The 22,471-nt window shown below is 40.7% G+C and overlaps 1 protein-coding gene across 3 annotated transcripts in view; it reads right to left on the bottom strand.

Annotated features, from left to right (window-relative positions):
- Nucleotides 1-5,255: 5,255 nt before the first annotated feature.
- TERF1 (telomeric repeat binding factor 1) overlaps nt 5,256-22,471 on the bottom strand; it is a 23,565-nt gene continuing 6,349 nt past the window's right edge. The window contains exons 4-10 of one of the 3 annotated variants that reach the window (XM_019549214.1): nt 20,212-20,292; nt 17,936-18,085; nt 14,678-14,784; nt 12,580-12,645; nt 12,395-12,504; nt 11,742-11,818; nt 5,256-5,611 (exon numbers count right to left, since the gene is read on the bottom strand). In XM_019549214.1, the coding sequence (XP_019404759.1) occupies nt 5,444-5,611; nt 11,742-11,818; nt 12,395-12,504; nt 12,580-12,645; nt 14,678-14,784; nt 17,936-18,085; nt 20,212-20,292 (759 nt within the window). In that variant the 3' untranslated portion in view covers nt 5,256-5,443. The remainder of the gene's footprint in view (nt 5,612-11,741; nt 11,819-12,394; nt 12,505-12,579; nt 12,646-14,677; nt 14,785-17,935; nt 18,086-20,211; nt 20,293-22,471) is intronic. The other 2 variants (XM_019549224.1, XM_019549233.1) reach the window with 2 other exon arrangements.

Genomic DNA, 22,471 nt, shown 5'->3' with positions numbered 1-22,471 from the left:
ATAAATAAAATCTAAACAAGGCTGACATGCTACCAAGTACTTTTATTTAATATGAAATCTTATAGCTACATTTCTATTTACAATTTAAATAGATTGATAAATAACCAAGTAGGTTTTTCAGTAATCATTTACTGTATTATGTTTCAGGAATAAAGTTCTCCACTGGCAAGCAGTTGGCAATCCACAGTGCCAAGGAACATGGAAGAAAGTGCGGCAAGTGGAGGAGTGTTCCTGTCCTGGTGTGCATAGTTTTATTTTTACATAAAAAAAACCAGTTTATAATAAAGACCATTTGTGAATGTTTAAAAAAAAAAAAAAAAAAAAAAAAAAAAAAAATCAATGTAACACTCTGAAACCAAAAATTAAAAACTATACTTTTCTGCTGTATTTGCTGAACTCAGAACAAGAAAGACTTTGGGAGATATTCTGGTTGTGCCTTGACCCTCGTATATAGGAATTAACATGAAATTTTCTACTTCTGAATGTATTAGCTTCCATTTCTCTCTCTTGTAATTAAAGACTGAATTCTTCCAACTGGAGTAACTTCACTTCTTAACAACTTAATTCTTTGCACCACAATCTTGTAGGAGTTGCAGTAAGTGGCATCACCACATGTCCTGGTTTGGCCACGACGCTACAGGATTTAGTCACCTGGTCCCAGACAGTTGGTCAAAAAAGTCGCAGGCCAGCATCTGGTTGGGAGGTGGTGTAGCATGGTGCACCAGGCAGGCAACACCACTTCTGTGCAGGAACAAGGATGTGCCATGCGTGGGTGGGTTGGCACCCATCTTGCTCCCACACGAGAGCAGTGGTGCCTGCTCAGGACCTGCCTGGCACACCATGCTGATCTACCTCCCCACTGGACTCCTGCCTAGGACTTTTGATAAAATGGCCAGGACCAGGCTACAGAATCCTGGATTGTTCTGGCTAAATTGGGACATGTGTCACCGTAAGTAAGAGGTACTAACCCTGCTGTATAGTAAGCAGGTTGCCTTTTTCTATCAAGTACTTTCACCATAGCAGTTCTAGTAGATTACAATGGACAGGATTAGAGGCTAAATTATATCTCCAATCAAATCCTGTATCCCTTTAATAAAAAAAAAATAAAAAAAATCTAAATAGATGTTACTGAATGTAACCATTTCAGGAAGGTGAATAAACACTTTTTGTAGTCCTCTTCAATACAGACAAACATCTTTGTGATACTATAAAACTACTCGTTATGCATGAGGAAAAAAAAAACCTCAAGGACTTCAAGAAACAATTCAAAGAGGGGATTTTTCTGGCAAAGAGTCCTAAACCAAGCTCCTACAAAGCCAAATTATTAAACCAGCTTTTCTGAGAAGTCTAAAGACAGATTAATTACAAAAGTAGTTATTTGCTATAGTAAACTAACAGCCTGTCAGACACCGAGTTCTTCCAAGATCAGAAGACAGAACAAACATATTAAAACCCCGTCCATACTAGCATAGTAATATTTTTTTAAAAGTACTTTTTACTTAAGTATTAGGCAGGCCCTAAGGGAGAAACTACGTAAGTGATCAGCAAGGATCCTAGTTCTCTCCGATTTAAAAAAAATCCCCAATTTTTAGTTAAAGTTACCCCAAATCCACATTTTTCTGTGATTTAAATGAAACACCACTAACATATAGATAAATAAATATATAGTGATGTTTCATTTTAATCATGGAAAACAGGTTTGGGGTTACTTTTTAAAAAATCCCCAATTTTTGGTTAAAAAAGTAACTCCAAATCCATGTTTTCCACGATTAAAATGAAACATCGCTATATATTTATCTATACGTTAGTGGTGTTTCATTTAAATCACAGAAAAATGTGGATTTGGGGTTACTTTAACTAAAAATTGGGGATTTTTTTAAAATTGGAGAGAACTAGGATCCCTGCTGATGAATTTGTTGCCACTGGATTTATGACACAGATGCCTTGTTCCAGGACCCAAACCCTCAGACCAAACATGACCTCTCCATTTGATAATAGGTGAATTTTATTGATACACAGTGATAGCAGATGAGCATAATGTGAACAATTCTATATCTACCAGTCCCAGGGTTCACAGAATCAAGGTACATCTGACCAGAATGCAAGCTTCACTCTTAGGTTCTTTCTTGAATGTCAGATGTCAACAACTTGGAGGTTGAAGGCTGAGGCTTACACCCCACCTCCCAGGTGGGGTGAGCAAGATGGGCTGGTGATATGCCCTCAGTTCATGGTGGCCTCGGGTTCCCTTCTCAGGGACCTCTCAAATCCCTCCTTTTGTATTCTTTTTCCCATTCTGATGACTCTTCACCTCTGAGCATCATTGATCGGTTTCCCTGTGGTAGTCATACTGTCCATGTTCTGTCCTGTCAGCATATTCCTTTATTTTGCAAACCCACCACATACACACATCCTAATTTGGGTTTTACCAGTTTCTTCTAATTTGGTCTATCTACCAAAACTGGAAATGCCCAGGGTCCTGCAGTCAGGCACTGTGAACTGGTGCCACCTTATCTCATGTTATGGAACAGTGTGGTGCATGTCTTAAATTTCCCAGCCTGTGTCTGCTTGCCTGCATCAGACAAAGCAGGCCTTGAAAAAAGCTGTCACAAACAGGCTTTTAGAAATCAATTAACCCTTGCTCTTATCCTGGACCATTGTTCTAATGCAATAACTATTTTGCCAATTCCCAAAAGCAAACCGCTAAATATCACTTTCTAGCCATCAAGACTATGCCCATGATACCATACTGCCTTCTGGGCACTAGTTGCAACTACGGGCATAGCTTGCGGGGATGGAATTGATAGATTGTTTCCCTTTCTAAGTAGCAATTAAAACATTTCAAAGGGCCAGCAAGACAAACAATCATGCCTTTAAAACTTTCCAAAATGCGACTGAAATACAGGGCGGAAGGGGGTAGGGGTGGGGGGGAAGGGCAGTATTTGTTTGCATACCACATGCCCCCAAGTCAGTCAGGCACCTTGTTTTGGGAAGACAGAAAGCAAGGGAAAAGAAAAAAGGGTATTTTACTACGTACATCATAGTACTTCAGCCTTCAAAAATGATCAGGAAGACAATTTCACTATTCAACGCTGATTTCTAATAAGGCCAGGAGGAAAGAACATGCGTTCTCTCCTTGGTCTAACAAAGCTTTTTCTTAGAGATTCTAGAATCCTTTCCCACAGATTCAAGACCATAAGAGAGAGCTTAATTAACATATCTATGCGGTCTGTGGCAGCATGCTGAAGCAGCAATCACTCACTTAATGAGAGAAACAATATGCTGATGCGTTGCCCACCCCAGAATCTGGCTTTGCTAATTGACTGAACCAGCTTCATCTTTTGATACTACACTACCAAACCACACTAGACAGATGGATGAACTCTAGAAATGAGCAGTTGGGCTGCACATTCCAAGTCTTGTTGACTAATTGACGGAGCCCTACATAGAGTCAAGGTTGCTACTTATCAAGTGTGAAATAGTAATACACATGGACGAAGTAAGTACCAGGTATGACCACATGTGTTACTCTTATCTCCCTGTTCTAGGCCACCTTTTTTCCTTCTTTGGAAAAAGAATTAAGATGTACAGTTACATTAGTTCTGTAGGTGATTTTAAAACAGTATCCTTCCCACAGATTAAAGTTGAGTCTTAAAAATAAAAGTTAACAAGAAGTCCTGCTTCCAACTGCTACATGGCACCATTATAAAACAAAGTAATTTAGAAATGGAAAAAAGTGATGTGAATTTTAACAGGCACACACACCTGCCAAAAAAATTTGTAAAAGTCCTTTCCTGTATAATTAATGCAAGACTTACAAAACCTTAGTTTGGTGGACTCATGTCTGCAGATAAGTCTACAAGCTTCTTTGACCAAGACAGCTCCAAAACAAAATGCTAGACAAAGATCAAACATGTATTAGATTAGGCCATTTAAAAAAAAAAAAAAAACTTTAATGATGAACTAAAATGGCTGTAGGTGCTAACCTTTACAAGATACAATTATCAAAGTACTTTGTATACAGTGCATCTCTTTGTACAACTAAAGATAATACCTTGCATGAATTAGAATTTTATTTGAAAACAACTGAACTCCCTCTCAAAGGCTAAAAACACATAACAGTACACATAAAATACTAGATAAAATTAGAGGTGCACCAACACATTGGTCCATTAACAGATCAGCACCCATATAAATAATTTTTTCTGCATTGGAAATTGGCTCAGTGCGGCTGATATTTGTCTGATAAATGCCCGTGCGTGCATTCTGCCTCCATGCAGCACTAAGGCAGCGAGGAGCAGAGCTGGCAGCTTGGAGTGCTGTGTTCAGCCATAAGTCTGGTGTCGTAGAAGGGGGAAGGGGAGGAGGAGGCAGATCAAGGCCCCCCCAGTGAGGGAGGGTGTGGGGTTGGGGCAGGTGTGAGATGGAGGCATGGCTTGAGGGGGAGGGAGGATTGGCTTCTGCCTCTGTGTAAAGCTCATCTAGCGCTCATCTGGCGGCTCCTGCTACTGCTCCCACTGCTTGGGGGGGGGGAAACACGTGACCCCGGATCTGCCCAGCGGGGAACAGTCCAGCCCCAGCCCACCCTGCCCCATGCAGATCTGGGGGCACTTGCCTCCCTCCTGGGCAAGCAGCGGGAGCAGCAGCAGGAACCACCAAATGAGCACTGGTGGAGATGCATGCAGGGGCGGGAGCCGCCCCCCAGCTTCCTGTGCCCCCCAACAAGCTTCACCATCATCCCATGCTAGCCCCAGCCTGCAGCACACAGATCTAGGGGGGCACCCCCCCCAGATGAGCTGCTTGTGGCTGTCCCATGCCCTTCCCCGCCGCAGCTGATCAGCAACTGCCCCAGCCCCATTCCTTCGCACCACGGGGGCCTTGATCTACACCCCCCCACACCCTTTCACTTCCCTTCCCCTTCTACCACACCAGACTTACCAGCTGGACACAGCTCTTCAAGCTGAAGGATTGCGTATTGGAAATTGGATTGGTATTGGTAAATATGCCTCCTTAAAAATCAGCTATCGGTATTAGCCCCAAAAATCTCTATCGGTGCACTCCTAGATAAAATACCAGTTAGTCCATTATATCACATAAGTACTTAAAAATAAAACGTTTACACATTACTGTTCAGGTTGCAGTTATGGAACCTGTTTGTACCAACACTGAAGGATGTCAACTGTTCTGAAACTCAGCTCTGTCCAGTTGAAACAAACTTGAGTACTTTTTGCTCTGCAGAATCACTTTCTTGTAATATGTTTAATATTTTGAAGGAGACCTGAGTTAATAGTGAACTTTTATCATCACTTTTATTTTACACAACTGCTTTTAACTTATACACAGGGAATTATTTCAAATACATAAACCAAGATTGTTTGGAAAGAAGAGGCAGGTAGTTTAAAATTAATTTTCTTGGATAAAACTTAGTAAAAGTTAATGCTTTTCCTTACATCAAAGATACCTTATGTTGCTTACTCATTGTTCTCCACCTATCTTTTAACATGACACCAGTTCGATTGTTGAAGTCATAATGGATCAGAATTTTAGCCCAGTTTCCCATGCCAAACTCCTTTACTCCTTTCTTCAATTTCCTGTCTTCTTCCAAAGTCCATCGCTTTAAAAAGGGAATACACATTAAGTTTGATGTAGGAAGCTTAAATTCAACAGTTAGTATAAATACTGCTAATTAAATTGTTTTCAGAAACGTATATATTGCAACTTCAATACTCTTCCATTATGTTGGGAAATGTACACATAACTTCCGCTATTGGATATTACTAGCTAGTGTAATGATAGGTGACAGTGGAGCACTGTGCAGACTTCAAAAGTGAGCATGCTGGGAAGTGAAGGAATAAAAAGAATGGCAAAGATCTGTTCAGGTATGAATATGGGCCACACACACAAACACACACACAGCTGCTTTCAATGATCAGAACCTTAAAGAATAAATGAAGCTAGCCTAAAGATTACTTGTTATATCAGGGGCAGGCAATTATTTTGGGCAGAGGGCCAGTTACTGAGCCATCGAGGGCCATGTGACAGGCAGGGCAACCCAGGGCAGATAAATATTCATTTTCTAAATTTTTTAGGGGCCCCATGGGCCAGATAGAATGGCCTGCTGGGCTGCATCCAGCCCCTGGGCTGCATTTTGCCCACCCCTGTGTTACATATTTTAAAGCAGGGGTCAGGAACCCCTTGCAGGTGTACCAGAGCATGGCACATGAGACCATTTTGTTTGGCATGCCACAGCAGCTTGGGTTCTGGGCAGCTGCTGCTGGCCACAGAGCCCAGACTGCTTGCAGCATGTGGCAGGGAGGCTGCAAGACCTGCTGGAAGCAGCCCCGGCTCTGTGACAGGCAGCTGGGAGGCGGCAATCAGTGCATCAGGTCTGGAGCCCTGGCTGGGCTCTGTGGCCGCTAGTGGTTGCACACGTGCGATGTAGTGCACGACAGGGAAGGGGCCTGTAGCAATGCAACTCCAGCCCCCTTCCCGCAGTGTGCCCCGACATGTGCGTGCAGCCACCACTACCGTGGAGCTGAGTGCAGCTGTTTGCAGCCTGTCCTCTGCGAGCAGCCTAGGTTCCATGGCTTGCCTGATCCTTGTGGCAGCACAGCCCTGGTCTCTTCCTCGCAATGCTCCCCAAGGCACACGTGCAGCTTCTACCAGCAATGAAGCTGGCCGGGGCTCTGGACCCTGGTGCAGTTCCTTGTTGCAAGCAGCTTGGGCTCTGCACAGACCTTGGTTTGCAGCAGGCAAGCCACAAGCCTACAAGTCTCCCAGGAGGGGTTACCTGGTAGCAAGTTTTGCAACATGGGGCACGTTTTAATGCATCAAGCATGCAGTTTATGGTGCTGCAAACCACATGTGCCTCCACATCTGGATCTAGCCACCTTGTTCTGCTAGGGAACTAAGCAACAGTAACAGCTTGCAGATTCCAAATATGATTCTATCATCTCTTGCCCCGTTCTATTGCAATTTATATGGAAAAAATGGTTTTCATATGTTTATACATTGACTTTTTTTTTTTACTCTGAGCTCTGAAGTGGTAAAGCTGCTTTGAAAATGCTACCAAAAGCACAATTTTAGCACTGCTGGCAAACAAAAGCTGTTTCCAAACGCTTTCTTACTTGCATTATTATGTAATTGGTACCTTCCAGTAGCTACCAATAAGCATAAATGAGTCCTAATACAACTGCTATAAAAACAGGCATTTATGCTTTAAAAAAATAAAAGCAAACATAAATGAAACAAATTTAAATGGAAATATGTAAAATTATCAAGCTTCTCTAAGCTTGCTTAAATCTCCTTCCAAAGTTCATTCTTAAAATGCTGGATGAATTTCACTTAAAAAAAAAGTTAACAATTCAAACTCATTAAAAAAAAACCCTTTCTTTGAGAATTTAAGGTAAAAGTGCACAAGGCATTGCTAGGCTGTGCAACTGCCCTGTAGTGAAGTTTTGACATTTACCAACTTTTTGAAAAAGGCTCAAACCAGCACAGTTACAAATGGTTAAGTTTAAGACAAATTTTTTGCTTTCAGAAATATACACTGCAGATTCTGCATGTACAATCTGATGATTCTACAAACTCTACTAGGTGCATAAATATCCAGCTTGTATGTATATATGTTTTAAAGGAGGGACAAAAAGTTATTGAATGCTTAGCCAAATGTTCTCTCATATGTGCTATTAGCAATCATCTGTTTTTATCAGTTTTAGAATCTTTAGAGCGAATAATTGCCTTACCAAAAACAGTAGCCTCTAGGAGAAAGCACTGGGTTTTGTATATGCAGAACTGGTGGTATTGTTGGGTTTTCTGTTGATCCTCATTTTGAACTTTCTTTCAGATCTGCCAAGCAGGTTCAACAATGTCTTTCATATTTGTATTCTGTATATCAGATTATTTATCTTCTGTTGATAGTTATTTATAAGGCAACCCTAAAACTGTGACAGACCAAAGCCAGAAATTGAGCCCAGGTCTTCCGGCTACTCTACCATCCTCATTCCTGTAATGAAGTGCATAAAGAACAGGAACTGTCTACTAGGGCTGTGCGAAATGGCTCTATTCTGCTTCAGCCATTTTGGAGGGACAGTGATTCAATTCAGTGTTTTGGATTACTGTCCTAATTTGATTTGGCCAAGACTGTTTTGGAATATCTACGCTGTTTCAGAGATTTGGCATAGACTATCATGGGGAATCACTAAAATACCTATAACTTTGTCATGCTTTGCCTGATTTGGATGAAAATTGCAAGGATGGTAGCCCCTTCTGAGGGAATAAAGCCTGCCATGTTACAAGGAAATAGGTGTACGGGTTTTTGTGAAACTGCATCTCAAACTGTTCAAAGCAAAACTTGTATCACTTGTCAGCAGCAGCAGCAGCTTGTTGTCATCCCACATGCAGATCCGGGGGCCCACACCTCCCCGGAGGGCTGCAGGGCTGTGCCAGGCTCTTCCCGGTGGGCATGGGCCCCTAGACCTGCACAGAGGATGACAGGAGGCTGTTGCTGCTGGCACTCTGTGCGGGCTGTGCTGAGCAGACTTGGGTGCTGGCACTGGCTCCAACCATCAGCAGCAGCCTGCTATTATGTATGCAGATCTGGGGGCATGTGCCCCCCAGGAGGGCTGCACGGCTGTGCTAGATCCCTCCTGGGGGGGCACGGGCCCCCAGATTTGCATGTGGGATGACAGCAGGCTACTGTTCCTCCCCTAGAGAACTGAGATTGGAAGGAACATCAGGGAAAGATCAGACACTGGTCAGCTACAGATGTCATATCAGAGCAGTGCCCCTCCCTGGCAAATCTTCTCCCTCTCTCCTCTTAGTTTTTGTTCCCTGCAAGCCTGGCCCCAAAACTCTGAAATGTTTTGGATGCTTTTGTTTCATTTCAGAGCTTTTTCTTGGTCTTCTGTTCTGATTTGGTGTTTTGGGAGCTGAAACACCCCCAAAACAAAATGACTGGTGAAGTTTTGCACAGCCCTACCTACACATGCAAATGTCCCATTAAATCCTTTGGTTAGTGGCACACTAGTAGCTTATGTTCAGCTGAATATGCATCACAGGCCTCCAAATCCCAGAAATCCTCTCTCAAACCTGTATCTTTTTATATACTAAACACAAAAAAGTCAAATTTGAAATCACTGCTCAGGCAAGAAGCCATACTGAATTTCAATTTGACTTGTTGGCAAAGGACTTACCATACAAAATGGCTATAGAATTGAGCTCCTGTAATGCCCTAGGTTCTAAATAAAAGTGTGACACTCGTATCTGGAGGAGTTCAATTTACAATGAAAGTCTTTAGAAATTAGAGCAGATTCTTTCAATAACATTACATCAGACTGAAATATGTAGCAACAAAAAGCTGAAAACGGGCACTGAACCATTGCAATGAAGTTCTATTTACAAAAACATGAGTGAACAAAGCCAACATTGAAAGGGAGACTGCATGGAAGAGGGAATCAACAACCCTTTCTGTGACATTCACAGAATTCTTTCATGCATGCAGACAATCTTATATAATCCACATAATTATGTGATGAGCTGATTCAATTTCAGAACTTATTGCAATAATTCTAGTCAACGAATACATATTGTACAGAAAGCAAGAAGACTGAATATATTTAGAAGTTAAAGAAAAAGGATATTTAAAATATTAGTTCCTTTTTATTTTGATAATTTAGAAGTCTAAACAGTAATTTCCCACTTACTATTCAGTTTCGTATCTCCATATATTTGTGTTTCTGCATTTTAAATACTCCCAATTTATGACATAGTTGGCAACTTTGGTCATCATAGTCTGGTTTCCGAGTGGTCTCTATGCAAATCTAATGTCTGAAAATTATGTAATTGATTACTAATGCACTACTGAAAAAGGTAAGTGTGTAATATGCCATATTACTGAGACAGTGGGCAAAGAAAGTGTAATGTCAGGTGTCCAAGTCACAAGCCATTTTTGCCACACTCACCAGCAATGAAATCAACAGAAAAAAAGTAATTTGCTTAATCAAGTTAGCTATGTTTTTGGAAGGAAGGGGTATATTTTAAGGCAAACGGTGTCAGGGCACTCATAGCATTTGTATACATGCTTGTGGCACAGCGCCAGGTGCTTTCAAAAGTGCCCAGTACTGCAGTACATGCATTTGTATAAATGGTGAAATGTGTGTCAGTGCTGCTAAAATGGTGGTGGCATGCTTTTGAACTAGAACACACCAAAGATGTTTTAGTTCAAAAGTGCACTGCTACCATTTTCTGCACACTGACAAGCATTTCACTGCTTATACAAATGTGTGCAATGCAGTGCAGTATGCGTCAGCTCATGGGCACAGCAGACTAGATTAACTGAGTCTGCGCTGATGTGCTGGAAATTCGGCATATTGCAGGACAAAAATGTATATGTATAAATGCCCTCTGTTATTCTTTTTAATGAACTTAGTGTTAACTATCGTTGTTGCTTCTGAGGAGACAGTCAGTCCCATAACTAATTCTCAAGGTTTTGCCAGTGTCAGCCACTGTTAAGTAGCATTTCAGATGTTTTAAACCAAGGAAATGGGCCATATTAGTCTCTGGAAACAATAGCTCTCCATAGCAGCTGGCCTATTTTGAGAACTAGATAAAGTACTAGCTAAATCTACTGGTAAATTCTGTTAAAGGAAGGAAGAATGGAAGAGTCAGCCCTTTTAACTGACAGTTAAAGGGGAAAATTTTCCTTGTTTAAAAGTTCATCCATTTCATGAGGAGCAAAGTCACCAGCAGTGTTACGTTGTTGATTTTGTACACTCATGAAAAAGACTAAAAGGAATACCTTTGCATGTCCTATTAAACATATCTTCAAATGTCTTTTCCCTCACAAGAACGGAATAAAACTACAAATTGCAATAACTACATAAGGGTCGTCATAAGGGTCACTTCAGAAAGTAAACTATACCCCAGATTAATTATAGAAGGGTCTCATTTTCACAGTCAAATCTATTTTAAATACCCTTTTAATAATATATCCACATTAGTCACACATTTCTAGGTTGCCCAAAATTAGGTGGTACTATACACAAGGTGTTTTAGCATACACAAGGAAACTAGGTTTTAAAATAGAATAGTTTTACTGTTTTTATCTTTGGGATAATTCTGTTCTGTCTACCTGAAATGCACCATTTTGGGAAGCTGCCTTTCTTACCAGTCAATAATTTGTACCTGGAAGCTATTCCAATAATGTGTTTTCACCTTTGCATTGATTCCTATATTGTCAGCTTCAACTTAGCCTACTGTGTGACAAGATTCTTGATGCTAGCTGGGTTAAAGCTCTAGCTAACAAGTATGATCTTGAAGAATTTAACCCAGACATCAAACTGCTAGTGAAAAATAATAGTGAGAAAAATGAAAAAAAACAACCTTTGAAATTAGAAAAGTAAACATTTAGAAACACCATGCAAGAAATGCATGTTACGTGTAAAGTATGCTTTAAGGTCAAACTATTGAGTACCGGCAACAAGCTGCACTGTAGCTATCACTGAATGCACATCAATGATCCTTCCAAATCCTATTGTAAAATAAGGTGCAACCTAAGAACCAGACCAGATAAGATAGAAGGAGAGTTCAGATAAGTCTCTCACTACTAGTCTTTTTTTAAACAAAGGTATTTTGGACTGTACATCTAGATGCCAATTCACATGTGGCATAATACTTTCCACATTTGTCCTACTGCATACACATGCAAGTATGAGATTCATTTAGGGTACACAACCAACACACACCTGTTTTTTTCGTCCAGTTAGCCTGCTAGATGAAGTTTCTGCATTGTTTTTCAAATTCTGCAGATCGTTCTGCAAATCTAAGTTGACAAAATAGAGCACACAGATCAATAAAATATCAGCGATAGACAATGATACCATGTACTGTGACTGAGCATAAAGTAGGTATAGAATTTTGCATCTGCTTTGGTCTTATGCATGTAAGTCTGTGCATCTTTAGAAAGGAATTTCATTTTATTAAAAGCCATTCACTTTACCCATTTCTTTTTCAATCCCTAAGCAGTCATACCCAGAAACCCAAAGACAGACAAAGATCCAATACTGTACCACTGCTAGATTTTTCATATCTAGAGTACTATTAGTGCAATATGAAGCAGGCACTGTTTTACCACTTTACCTTGGCATTCTTTTTTTCCCAAATTTGAAAGCTGGCAGAGCTGATGCACAATGATTACTGTTTCCCTCCCCCACAATCAACTTTACTACAATCAAAATGGTGGGCAAGTGAAGAGCAAGTTGATTGGTCATTTCTGCAAAGAAAGACACCTATATAGAAATAGCCAATAATATAGACAGCTCTCAAAATACTAACATACTTATAAATAACTGTTTTACATATACCCCTATAATCTTGATAAAACCCACTGTATACTAACTTCGACAAGCACTGGTTCTTCCCCGCTTCTTTATCCTGGGAAAGGGTGCCATTTCTGGGTTCAAAGGCGTGTGTGCTTCTATATGTGACCTACAAGACATGTATGAAGACCTGAAGTAAAACTTGCAACTGGGAATACTGAAGCCTTCAGAACTCGCATGACAGAAAAAAGAAAATTCTCTTTACCTCAGTGTTTGTCTTCTTGCATTTCCAGAAGATCTCTTTGATATATGATGTACATCTTCCAAGTTACTTAAAAGAAAAGTAGATACCCCAAATCATTCTATAAGCTGTAGGTCTTCCAGCTAGATTCTAGCCAACCCAGCTAGGCCTCTTTTTACTACTGAAGTCTTCAAGGCTTGCAACAAAATGTACAAAAACAATTATGTATGAATACTAGCCCTTTCACTGAATGTATTTACAACTCCATTGCTAGCCAATGCTTCCATTCATGCAAACTATAAAAAAGAAAAAGAATTGGATGAAACCCTTACTCCCACCAAAACACATACAAATAACATTACAATACATAGTGAATCTTTTAAATTTCAAGCAAGTCCTTCAAACAAAATATGTCCTTGTCTATGTTTTCACTCACTCATTCTGGATACTTCATATAACCTACTCATTTCTTTCCTTTTTTATGTCCTTGTATGACATGGTATTCAGCAGAATTCAGAGATTTGTTGGAATCTGATAGAGCTGTGCTGTGAGCACTTCTACTATGGCCTTGAACTTGCAACCTCTGGGACTATCAACCATGCACCTTAGTTCCTCGCACCACCCTGACCCCCTAGCCTACTAATGACTTCCATACAGTTTCAGCCATGTCTTCTGTACAGACCTTACAGAAGGCTTATACAAATTACAGTTACTCTTGATTTAGAACCAAATTTGCATCTGTGTTTATGTTCTTGATGAAATATCATCCCATCAGAAGAAGCCACTTAGCAATCATAGAACAGTAACAGTAAGCATTCTGTACAGGAAGACTATCATCTCTAGCACAACACCTTTCTTGGTGAACAAAGTTATAAAGTCTAGGTTTTCAATATTTGCAACAACTTATTCAGTGGTGACTCAATAAAAAGTGACTAGCTAAAATTAGACTGAAATGGTAAATCCCTCATCATTAAAGCACAACAGAGCTTTCAGACTTTAGGTTAAACTGCTCTTCCACTTGGAACCAGTTTAACCTACTGATGAAAAAAGAGAGAATTTCCTTTCACTACAACCACAATCCATAAACAGAACATTTTACTGAAATCACAGATAAACTCAGATCTCTCCCTACTCTGTCTTGGTAGAAGCAGCTCTGGCTCCTAGTAGACATTAATTTAGTGGTACTGTTAGGATCAGATCCCTGATCCCAATAATCACATGCCCTGGGTATGTAATTTTGGGGATCAGGAATCAGACCCCAATCATGCCCTTTAAATTTGTTAGTGCATGTGGAGCCTGAGATTGAAATCTTGGGCTCTACTTGAACCAGAAGTTCCAGAGCTTTATACCTGGCATCATTACTGTCAGGTGGGGAACATGACTGGCTCCCCCCCTCCCCTCAGCAAATTCAGAGCTACACTGCTGGCGGCACATAGCTATGGATTTGCTGAGTAGGGGGGAACCAACTGTACCAGCCTCAGTCCAGATCCACTGTTGACATGCCCTAGTTCCCATGCTAGCAATCATGCCTGGGGTTCCCCCATATCAGCTGGGCCAGGGCTCCCTCCATTCTGATGCCAACAATCAGCTAAACTGTCAGCATGGGGACAGGACGTACCAGATGGTCAACTTAAGGTGCCACAAGCCACCCACAGAAGCATTTTGCATAATATGTGAAATATTTTTGCCTGGTTTGCCATTCTATGGTGCCATAAATAGCAACATGTCACACACATTGAGCCAATTTATGGTGGGATTAACATATTACTTATGTGATTAACAGGGACCTCAAAATATTTTCTCTGCCCCTCAAAATTCAGAGGGCAGGACTAAAAGTTTGAGAATAGAGTTAGACAGATTCCAGCAATTAAGGCATAAAGACTTATTCTGAAACCTGTTGAAGGCAAGCATGTGCATCCTCAAGAAATACTTAGTAAGTTAGCACCATGCTCCACAACTGTAAAACTGAACACTTGGAAAAAAAGAAGAACCATCTGTTTGTATTATCTTTCTGTTACACATTTTTAAAGGAGCACTTCTATATTCTTATGGTGCTTATAAGACTTTAATTTCAAGTCCCAGTATCATACAAGGATCAGTGACATGATGATCAGTTACAAACCTTTGTTCCATTTCCAAAACATTTCCATGATTTGTTTCAACACTTGCAGGTGTGTCTTGTGAGGCTTTTCCTTCCAATCGTTTGGCCTCCACCTCTTTCATTGCTGCCTGTGAAAAATCCAAGAGCAATACATTTATTTTAATATAAAGAGCAGCTACATACATTACTGTTAAAATACATTAGCATAGGCTAAATAGTAGAACACACCTACATCAGAGGGTTAGGTCCACAAACGCTCACCTTTGCAGCAGGAGTTAGAAGATGCAACACAAAAGCTGTGAGGGACTGTGGTGTTGCTATAGTCATGTGCTGCAGCTTTTGTTAGAGTGTGTGCTGCTTCTTCCATCAGCTATGGAGGGACAGATGAGCTGAAGTAAAAGCCTGCCCTTCACTTGGCAATCTGCTGAGAATTAAAGTGGCTGCAAACTACCCCCAAAAGAATGATCTGAGTTCTACCATACTATGCTTACCTTGTACACTTTATAAAAGGAACATTTTACCATTTTACATTTACATTTTACCAGGTCAAGTATATTTCAGCAGCATTAATGAAAAACTAAAGCTCAGTTAGGACATTAAGTTCAAGACCACTCAGTATGTCAGAGTAAAATTAAAAGGACCACTGTTGATATTGCATATATTAGTTATGCATTGCAGGTTCATATAGCAAAGAAGGGTAGGTAGGTGATGTATGTGGTTGGTACATCTTAGATCAGTTCTATAATGAGTTCAAAAATTAGAAGGAAGAATTCAAAATATTTGTAAAAATAAGTAAATAATAAAAATAAGGCCTGGCAGTTCCCTCCCTTAAGTGTTAAAACTCAGGGCTGTCTCTCCTCTGACCCCTTTTTGGCCCGGAAGAGCCGCTGGTAGTGCTCCAGACTGAGCTTGAGGCGGTACAGGATTGACGCCTTCACTGCCCCATAATCCTGGGCCTCCTCCTGGTTCAGGGCCCAATAGGCGGCCTGAGCCTTACCTACCACCAATGCTCCCAGCTGGCTGGCCCATAGCCTCTTATCAAGGCCTGTGACGATGGCATGGCATTAAAAGGCCTTGATATACACCTTGGGATCATTGTCTGCTGTCATCTTGGGTACCCCTATGGCCGCTGTACTGTGTTGGGCTAGCAACCGCTGCTGCGATCCCACAATTTGCGTTAGGGCTTGCAAGTTTTGGGCTAACAAATCTGCCGGACCAATCTCGGCAGGTTGCATTGCTGGCGCCCCGTATGATGTTTCCTGGCCAATGCACCAATCTGTCACCGACAGGCTTTTGCTAGCCACAGGTTGGTGGCTCGGACCTCCCTTCTGATTTCATGCCTCTTCCGGACCCTCAGTAACCTCGAGGTAGTTCTATCTGCCCGCACCACAGACCCCGCGCTTGCCTGCCACGTTATGATGTTCCAGAATGGGCGGGGTTGGCTGGCGGGTCCCTCGGTGCCTGGGTCCGACCCGGCGGGTTTACAGGGCTCCCCCACCCCTGCACCCCAGCCTCACACCACCTTGCTGGGTCACCTCAATGATGTCCTTCGGCGGATCACGCCCTCCCAACTTGCGCACTGACCCATCGTTGGGTTGGGTCGCGCACCCTGGCCTGGCTTCACTTATACTCCTGTCCCACGAGACGCTTCCTTCTGGGAACTGCCCCTAGCTTCCCTATACCGTGTACCCCAAGTGCCCTCACCCCAAATTCCCCACTCAGGGGAATTTCACTTGCAACAACCAAGACTCAGTGCTCCTCTACCAAACCCCGTGAATCTCCCTACTTAGCCTTGGAGTTCAGGCCATTCCCGCTAGCCCTCCCAAGCCTTGTCGGTGACCCCATCTTGCCCACAACCCCTCGTCTGGGTCATCACAGGTGCTCGTCTACCAACATGCCGTCCTCTGCCCTACCGGCCCACCACTCCACCTTCATCGTGTGGCGTCCGCTGTTCCCCATGTGCATCGTTCGGGGCTGCAGGTAAGTTTCCTGCGTTACCCCGCTTCCCGGGACAATCGACTATTGACAATCGGCCCAAAAATCTCTATCAGAGCACCCCTAAATTCTGCTTATTAATAATCAAAATAAGAATGAAGCAACAACAACTATTAATGTATCAAATAATATTTGAAAGGGATACCACAAATTTTAACATTACATTTACATAATCTTATGTAAGAAAAGTTATAGCTACAAACAAAAGGTAACATCTGAAATTCTTGCGACTAATTACAAAAGGTATCTCCACTTTGTGTGTAATAATCTGAACACTTTGTTGATAGTATTTCCTGTCTCATACAGCACTTGTAGAGTATTGGGAGAATTTCACCTGTGTGATGTTTTCCAGGCCATGCAAGTGGGTCATCATCAGCTACAATAGCAGCTGCACTCACATTTGAGTTGGTAATGACCAGAAAAGATGCTCTTAATTCTCAGGCATAGATAAAGGTAATTTAACTCTGCTCACTTGCAGTTTGCCAAGGTAGAACAGGAAAGAACCTTCAAACTCAGATTTCTATGCCTAAAATGTACAGCAAGCTTCCCCAGCAACTTGGGCATGCGCAGCCCAGGCCGCGCAGACAATCACTGCCCACCCTCTCAGCCATGGCCGCACAATTGCCCACAAGTGTTACAGACAGACAGACTAAGCCTTTTATTATATTAGACTAATCATGAAAGCTATAACTAGTAAGCATCTTAAGATAAGACTGAAGCAGGAATATTTCTGCCAATTTTAAAATCAGTGGTGAGCCACAGAATAAGTGTATTGTTTACTTCTCGAAAGAAAAAAGAAAGCCAACCACCGCTGATGATCTAATTATTGCTATATTGCTGCTAAAATTCTTACCTGTTCTTATCTGGAGGTTACTGTTTTAGGCCTTTTTAGTTTTTTGGTGTAAGGAAAACAAATAAGTTAAAAATAAAATAGCTAATTACATTATTTTATGTGAGTTCCAGGTAAGTGGTCTTCTTGTACATACACTAAATAGGATCCTTCTTTAGTTCTTAGTTTTGCTTTTCTGAAGACAGAATATAGAGAATAAGGCTGTAGACTTGCTTTCTGCAGTTTGTGTGAAGTTTATTTCCTTCTTTTCCCAACTGAGTGTGCCATCTTGTTTAATAGAACCATATGTGGTAAGACAAGGCAAGGCTCTTTTCTGTTCAACAGCTGTCCTCAAGACCACTCAAATCATCATCCTGATTTTTTTTTCTTTCAGCTCAATAAAAATAGTGCATGGGAACGTTAAAGCACCAACTTCATGTCTCATCTCAACATACCTTAATTAGAAAGTTAGTCGCACTTTTTTTCAAGAAATCATCGATGTAAGACTTGATTTTATCCACTAAGAGATTGTAATTGAAATTCTGGAGGAAGGGAACATATGGGTCTCTCCTGTTAATTATCATGGCCAGCTTCATTCTTAGAGTCTAATACAAAAAAAACCCCAAAACAAAAAAACAAATATTACAAATTTTTAACTTATTACTGCATTTACAGTATCAGCAAATATTTTCAAGTTAGAATTTTTCAAATATGTATTCTGCATTGAGAGTTAAGTTTCAAGTGCATTTTTACTAGCAAAGCAAGTTCTCTGAACTTACTGCCTACACCACTCTCTACCACAGTTTGTTAATTTCAGAAACTTTACTGTGTGGGTTACACATACAACCAAAAGACAAGCTTTCTGGCATCCCAAGCTGCCCTGTTTTCCCTTCACTTTCTTGAGGCATATTTGAGAACTCCCACAGAAGTGGAGATAAGGACATCGGGGCACACAATACATCCAGAAAACAAACTAGGAGCTGCTTTACTTTTTCATTGTCTCCACTGATTATTGCTGAAGGAGCTTAATATTACTGAGCTAGAGGGCCAACTCATACTAAAGTATTAAGCCTTTCTGAAACAAATGTGGAATATGACCTGAACACTAGATGGCAGCTTTTGAAATCTTTTAAATAGCACCACAAGTTTGTGTCATGGATGCTGATGTAGCTTTAACACCATTCTTTCTGGTGCTGCAGTTTGTGGTGGTGGAGGTCTATATGCAATCATGTCTCTATGTTTAGTCAGTCTTAAAAATTTTCATTTTTCTCCTAGTTAGAACATGGTGAGTGATGCATTTCTTATTAAATATGTTAAACGTGTCAAGTTTTATTTGGATAGAAATTGGGATTCAATTAAAAACGAACAAACAGCATTTAGAAATTATTTAAGAAAAATATATTTCTGTATCCAGCATATCTGAAGGTCTCATTTTTTAAAAATAGGTTTTGCATTTCATTGCGTATAAAATGAAAGTATTTTCCATAGTTATCTGCCAAGATTTTAGAGCTAGTTAATCTCATTCTCATACCCCAATTCAGTAGACTGGAAAAAAACAAGCTTTCATACTTTTTAAATTTCTAGTTAGTTGCTTCTTATGAATTAAAAATGAAGAAAACATACACTTTACACATGAAAAAGGCAGAAGTTGGGTTAATCCTTCAACAACCTCTGGTTTCAAGTGCTAGCCAGGAGTTCTCTCAATTCAGAATTTTGACCTTAAAACTTCACCAGAAAGCACATACTTTACATGATTCAGAGTTTAAAACCTTAACAAAGGTTGTCAAACCTATTTAAAATTGAATGCATCCTTAAAAGTTTTAAATTTAAATAAAAAAAGTCAATGTATTTCAAAATCTTCATGTAAGTCATCTCAATTCAATTAACAACAGTTCACTGGAGATTTGGATCACACTGGGCGTGCCTACATGTGCATATTAATATGCAATAAACTCTGGTGCTTATCGCACCAGAGTTTATTGCTCCTGAGCACCACTTTTACACCTGTGCCCAGGCATGTAGAGCCAGCTTAGAGTAGTCCTGGCCGGCAGGAGGCGTGCAAGGGAGTGGTGGGGTAGGGGGGAAGAAGAGTGAAAGCCTGCCAGCCTAGAACTGCTCCAACTCAGCTTAATGCATCACGGACGGGCTGGTTGGGGCACGAGGATGCTCCAGTGTACAGCTAGCCAGTAAGTAGTCCCTGCACTGAAATGCCCTCATGCCCCAGCCAGCCCCAAGAGTGTCTACACAAGCGCTGCTGAGCATGAAAAAAAAAACTCTGCAGCAGGATAGTACTTGTATTTACAAGTACTACTTGCTGCAGAGTTAATTTGTTTCCTGCGGCCTAGTAGGCCTGTATGTGTAGATGCCGAGACATTTACTGTAGAGCTAATTAGACAACTCAAAAATAAATGTCTCATGTAGACACACCCATTATGTTCATTTGGTTCAGGTAGAAGATGGGTATGAGCATCAGACCTTGGTATAACTGGTTTTTGACTAAAGTTTTAGACAATATTAATTGTACTGAGCTTACGTCATGCCTTAATAACTTTAATTTAGGTAAGGCTTTATTTTCTGCTCCACATCCAAATCCCCTCTCACCAAGTGAATTATAAAGGTGAAGAAAAGAAAAAAGAATCACTTTCAGGCTAAGTTGTCTGATTTTTCTTCTACAGTTCTACTCAAAGCTAAACATATACAGTTTAAAATAAAAAGGTTATAGGTTACCTACCTTATTTGGTTCTGAATCTAGTCTGTCAAGGACTCCAGAAGCCTCCTTATAATATCCTTTTTCTATGTAGACTGCTACAGCCTGTAGGGAGAATAAATACAACTGTAACTACAGGACACACTGAATTCAGTACTACTTAGATCATTCTGAAAAGCATACATGTGTTATAATTAATGCCAAAACAGGATTCTTAATTATTTTGAAGGAGAGATAGCAATCTAAAGCAATCTGTTTGTACTAGTAAGTTTTATTTAGCTTTTGGGCAGAGGTGGCACAGGTAACAAACTCATCAGACCACACAAGGCAGATCTGGGTTGTAGAGCTCATCTGCAAGCTGAATTGAGAGCATGGAGCTGCCTAATTTGTTCTATGGGGCTGCTAGCAAGGCTGGAAATTTAGTGATTCGACAAACTCCCAGAGCCACAGCTACCACTTGTCCAAACTGCCACATTTCTAGACCCTTGGGCAGCCCCACAGGTGATATGACACTGTTCTACAATCTGCAGTTGGGCCAGGGATCAGAAATTTGGTAGTGAAACAAATTGTGTCTGCCACAGTTCCAGGAGCCACAGCAGTTGCACCGTCACTGCTGCAATTAAATTTCTGGCCCCAAGGGCTAGCTGACTGGGCTATGAACTCTAGATCTAGCCTGCAGGCTGTAGGTGACACCCCTGCTTTTGGGCAAGAAAGGTATTTTATAAAGCTGGTATGCTCTATCTTTTAGGTATGTATGTTAGGTAAGCGGTGCATGGCCAGTCTGCAGGCCAGATTAGAACGTGGGCCACTCTGCTCACTTCCCAGCCACACCACTTGCTCAGTCTAGCAAGCAGGACCACATTATCTGGCCCATGCAGCTTCCCTGGGGTCCAGCAGTTAGCTGCCATATCCTCTGGTCCATGAGGAGCTCCTCAGACTGGGGGACAAGCACTAAAAAGTGGAAAATACAACGTTATTATTTTGCATTTAGCTATGGTACAGTTAAGATAAGAACTTAAACTGGAAGAAAAACAAGTTTGCAAGTTTCAAAGAGATTAGATATTCAGGAGGATAACACTTATTTATAATATTGTGGAGGAGTTTTGAAAGGAATGTTAAACATCACAAATGAAGACTTTAAACTAAATCTAAATCTCTATCAGAGGTTAGAATGAAACCCTGATATGGGCAACAGCATCCACAGCATCTCCTCTTGAAATTCTTTTAAAAATTTTTTGCGAGTCAGCACATTACCACTTGAACATATCTAATATTGTTGCTTTTCTACCAATACTAGCCAATTGCCAGTCAAGAATGACAGGGGGAGGAGTGCGAGTTGGGCAGAGGCCTACATCTGGCCTGCCCTCTCCTTTGGGGACAGGGCTGGGCCTACCCTCCAGACAGGACAGAATTTTATAATATTAGATTAAAGATATTTTTTTAAATAGTGAACTCAAATGGAAACATTAAAGTTGAATGTGTAGACCATGTTTTTACAGTTCCCAAATTATTAGAAATTGGTAAGCAACTGCATTTCACATATGCAAGCTACAATACTGTTTACTACTATTTTCAACAAGAGTCTTGTCTGAGACTTATTTTAAAATCCCAGTACAAATCTAGTAAGTAACCATTTCAACTCAGTACGTGTTTTTCCATACAAGCATTTATTTACCCCTACTTTGGCAGCAGGGACAGCCAAAATGGAATTTTATCAGGAACTTCAAAGACTGTATTAGGCTAAGTCAAGCTTAAAAGAAAATCATGTCAGCCCTAAAAGTAATTTCAATAAGAAATAAAAACCAAAGCAAAAACAGGTTTTTTAAAAAAAATAAACATTTTTAGTTAGAAAACAGATGCATCAAACTGAAACTGCAGCAAAAATGCAAGTTTTTAATGTTTCTGATTTAAGAGAAAAATGCTAAAAACCAAACATTTCCCCAAATCAAAAACGTATAATTTCCTTTTGAAGTCTAAGCTAATTACAGTACATTTTTAAAAGGTTAAATGAAAACAGAACATTTCACTTAACCAGAAACAGAATTTTTTCCTGATTGTTAGTTTGCAAGTATATATCTTAGTAGGCAAGCTCAATTCAAACTTCTATTGAAATATACTTTATATTATATACTAGCCACTCATGAAGGTTCCTGACTTGCGTACAGACCTACACCTGGTGCAGGAGGTACTCATCCCCACTCGGGAAAACACCATACTGGATCTGGTGTTAGCCTCTGGGGACGACCTGGTGGGGGAGGTGCTAGTACAAGGGAGGCTAGGGGAC

This window comes from Crocodylus porosus, unplaced genomic scaffold (genome assembly GCF_001723895.1).
Source record: "Crocodylus porosus isolate Cpor-Errol unplaced genomic scaffold, CroPor_comp1, whole genome shotgun sequence".
Classification (NCBI taxonomy): Eukaryota; Metazoa; Chordata; order Crocodylia; family Crocodylidae; genus Crocodylus; species Crocodylus porosus.
This window is presented reverse-complemented; position numbering and strand designations above follow the sequence as displayed.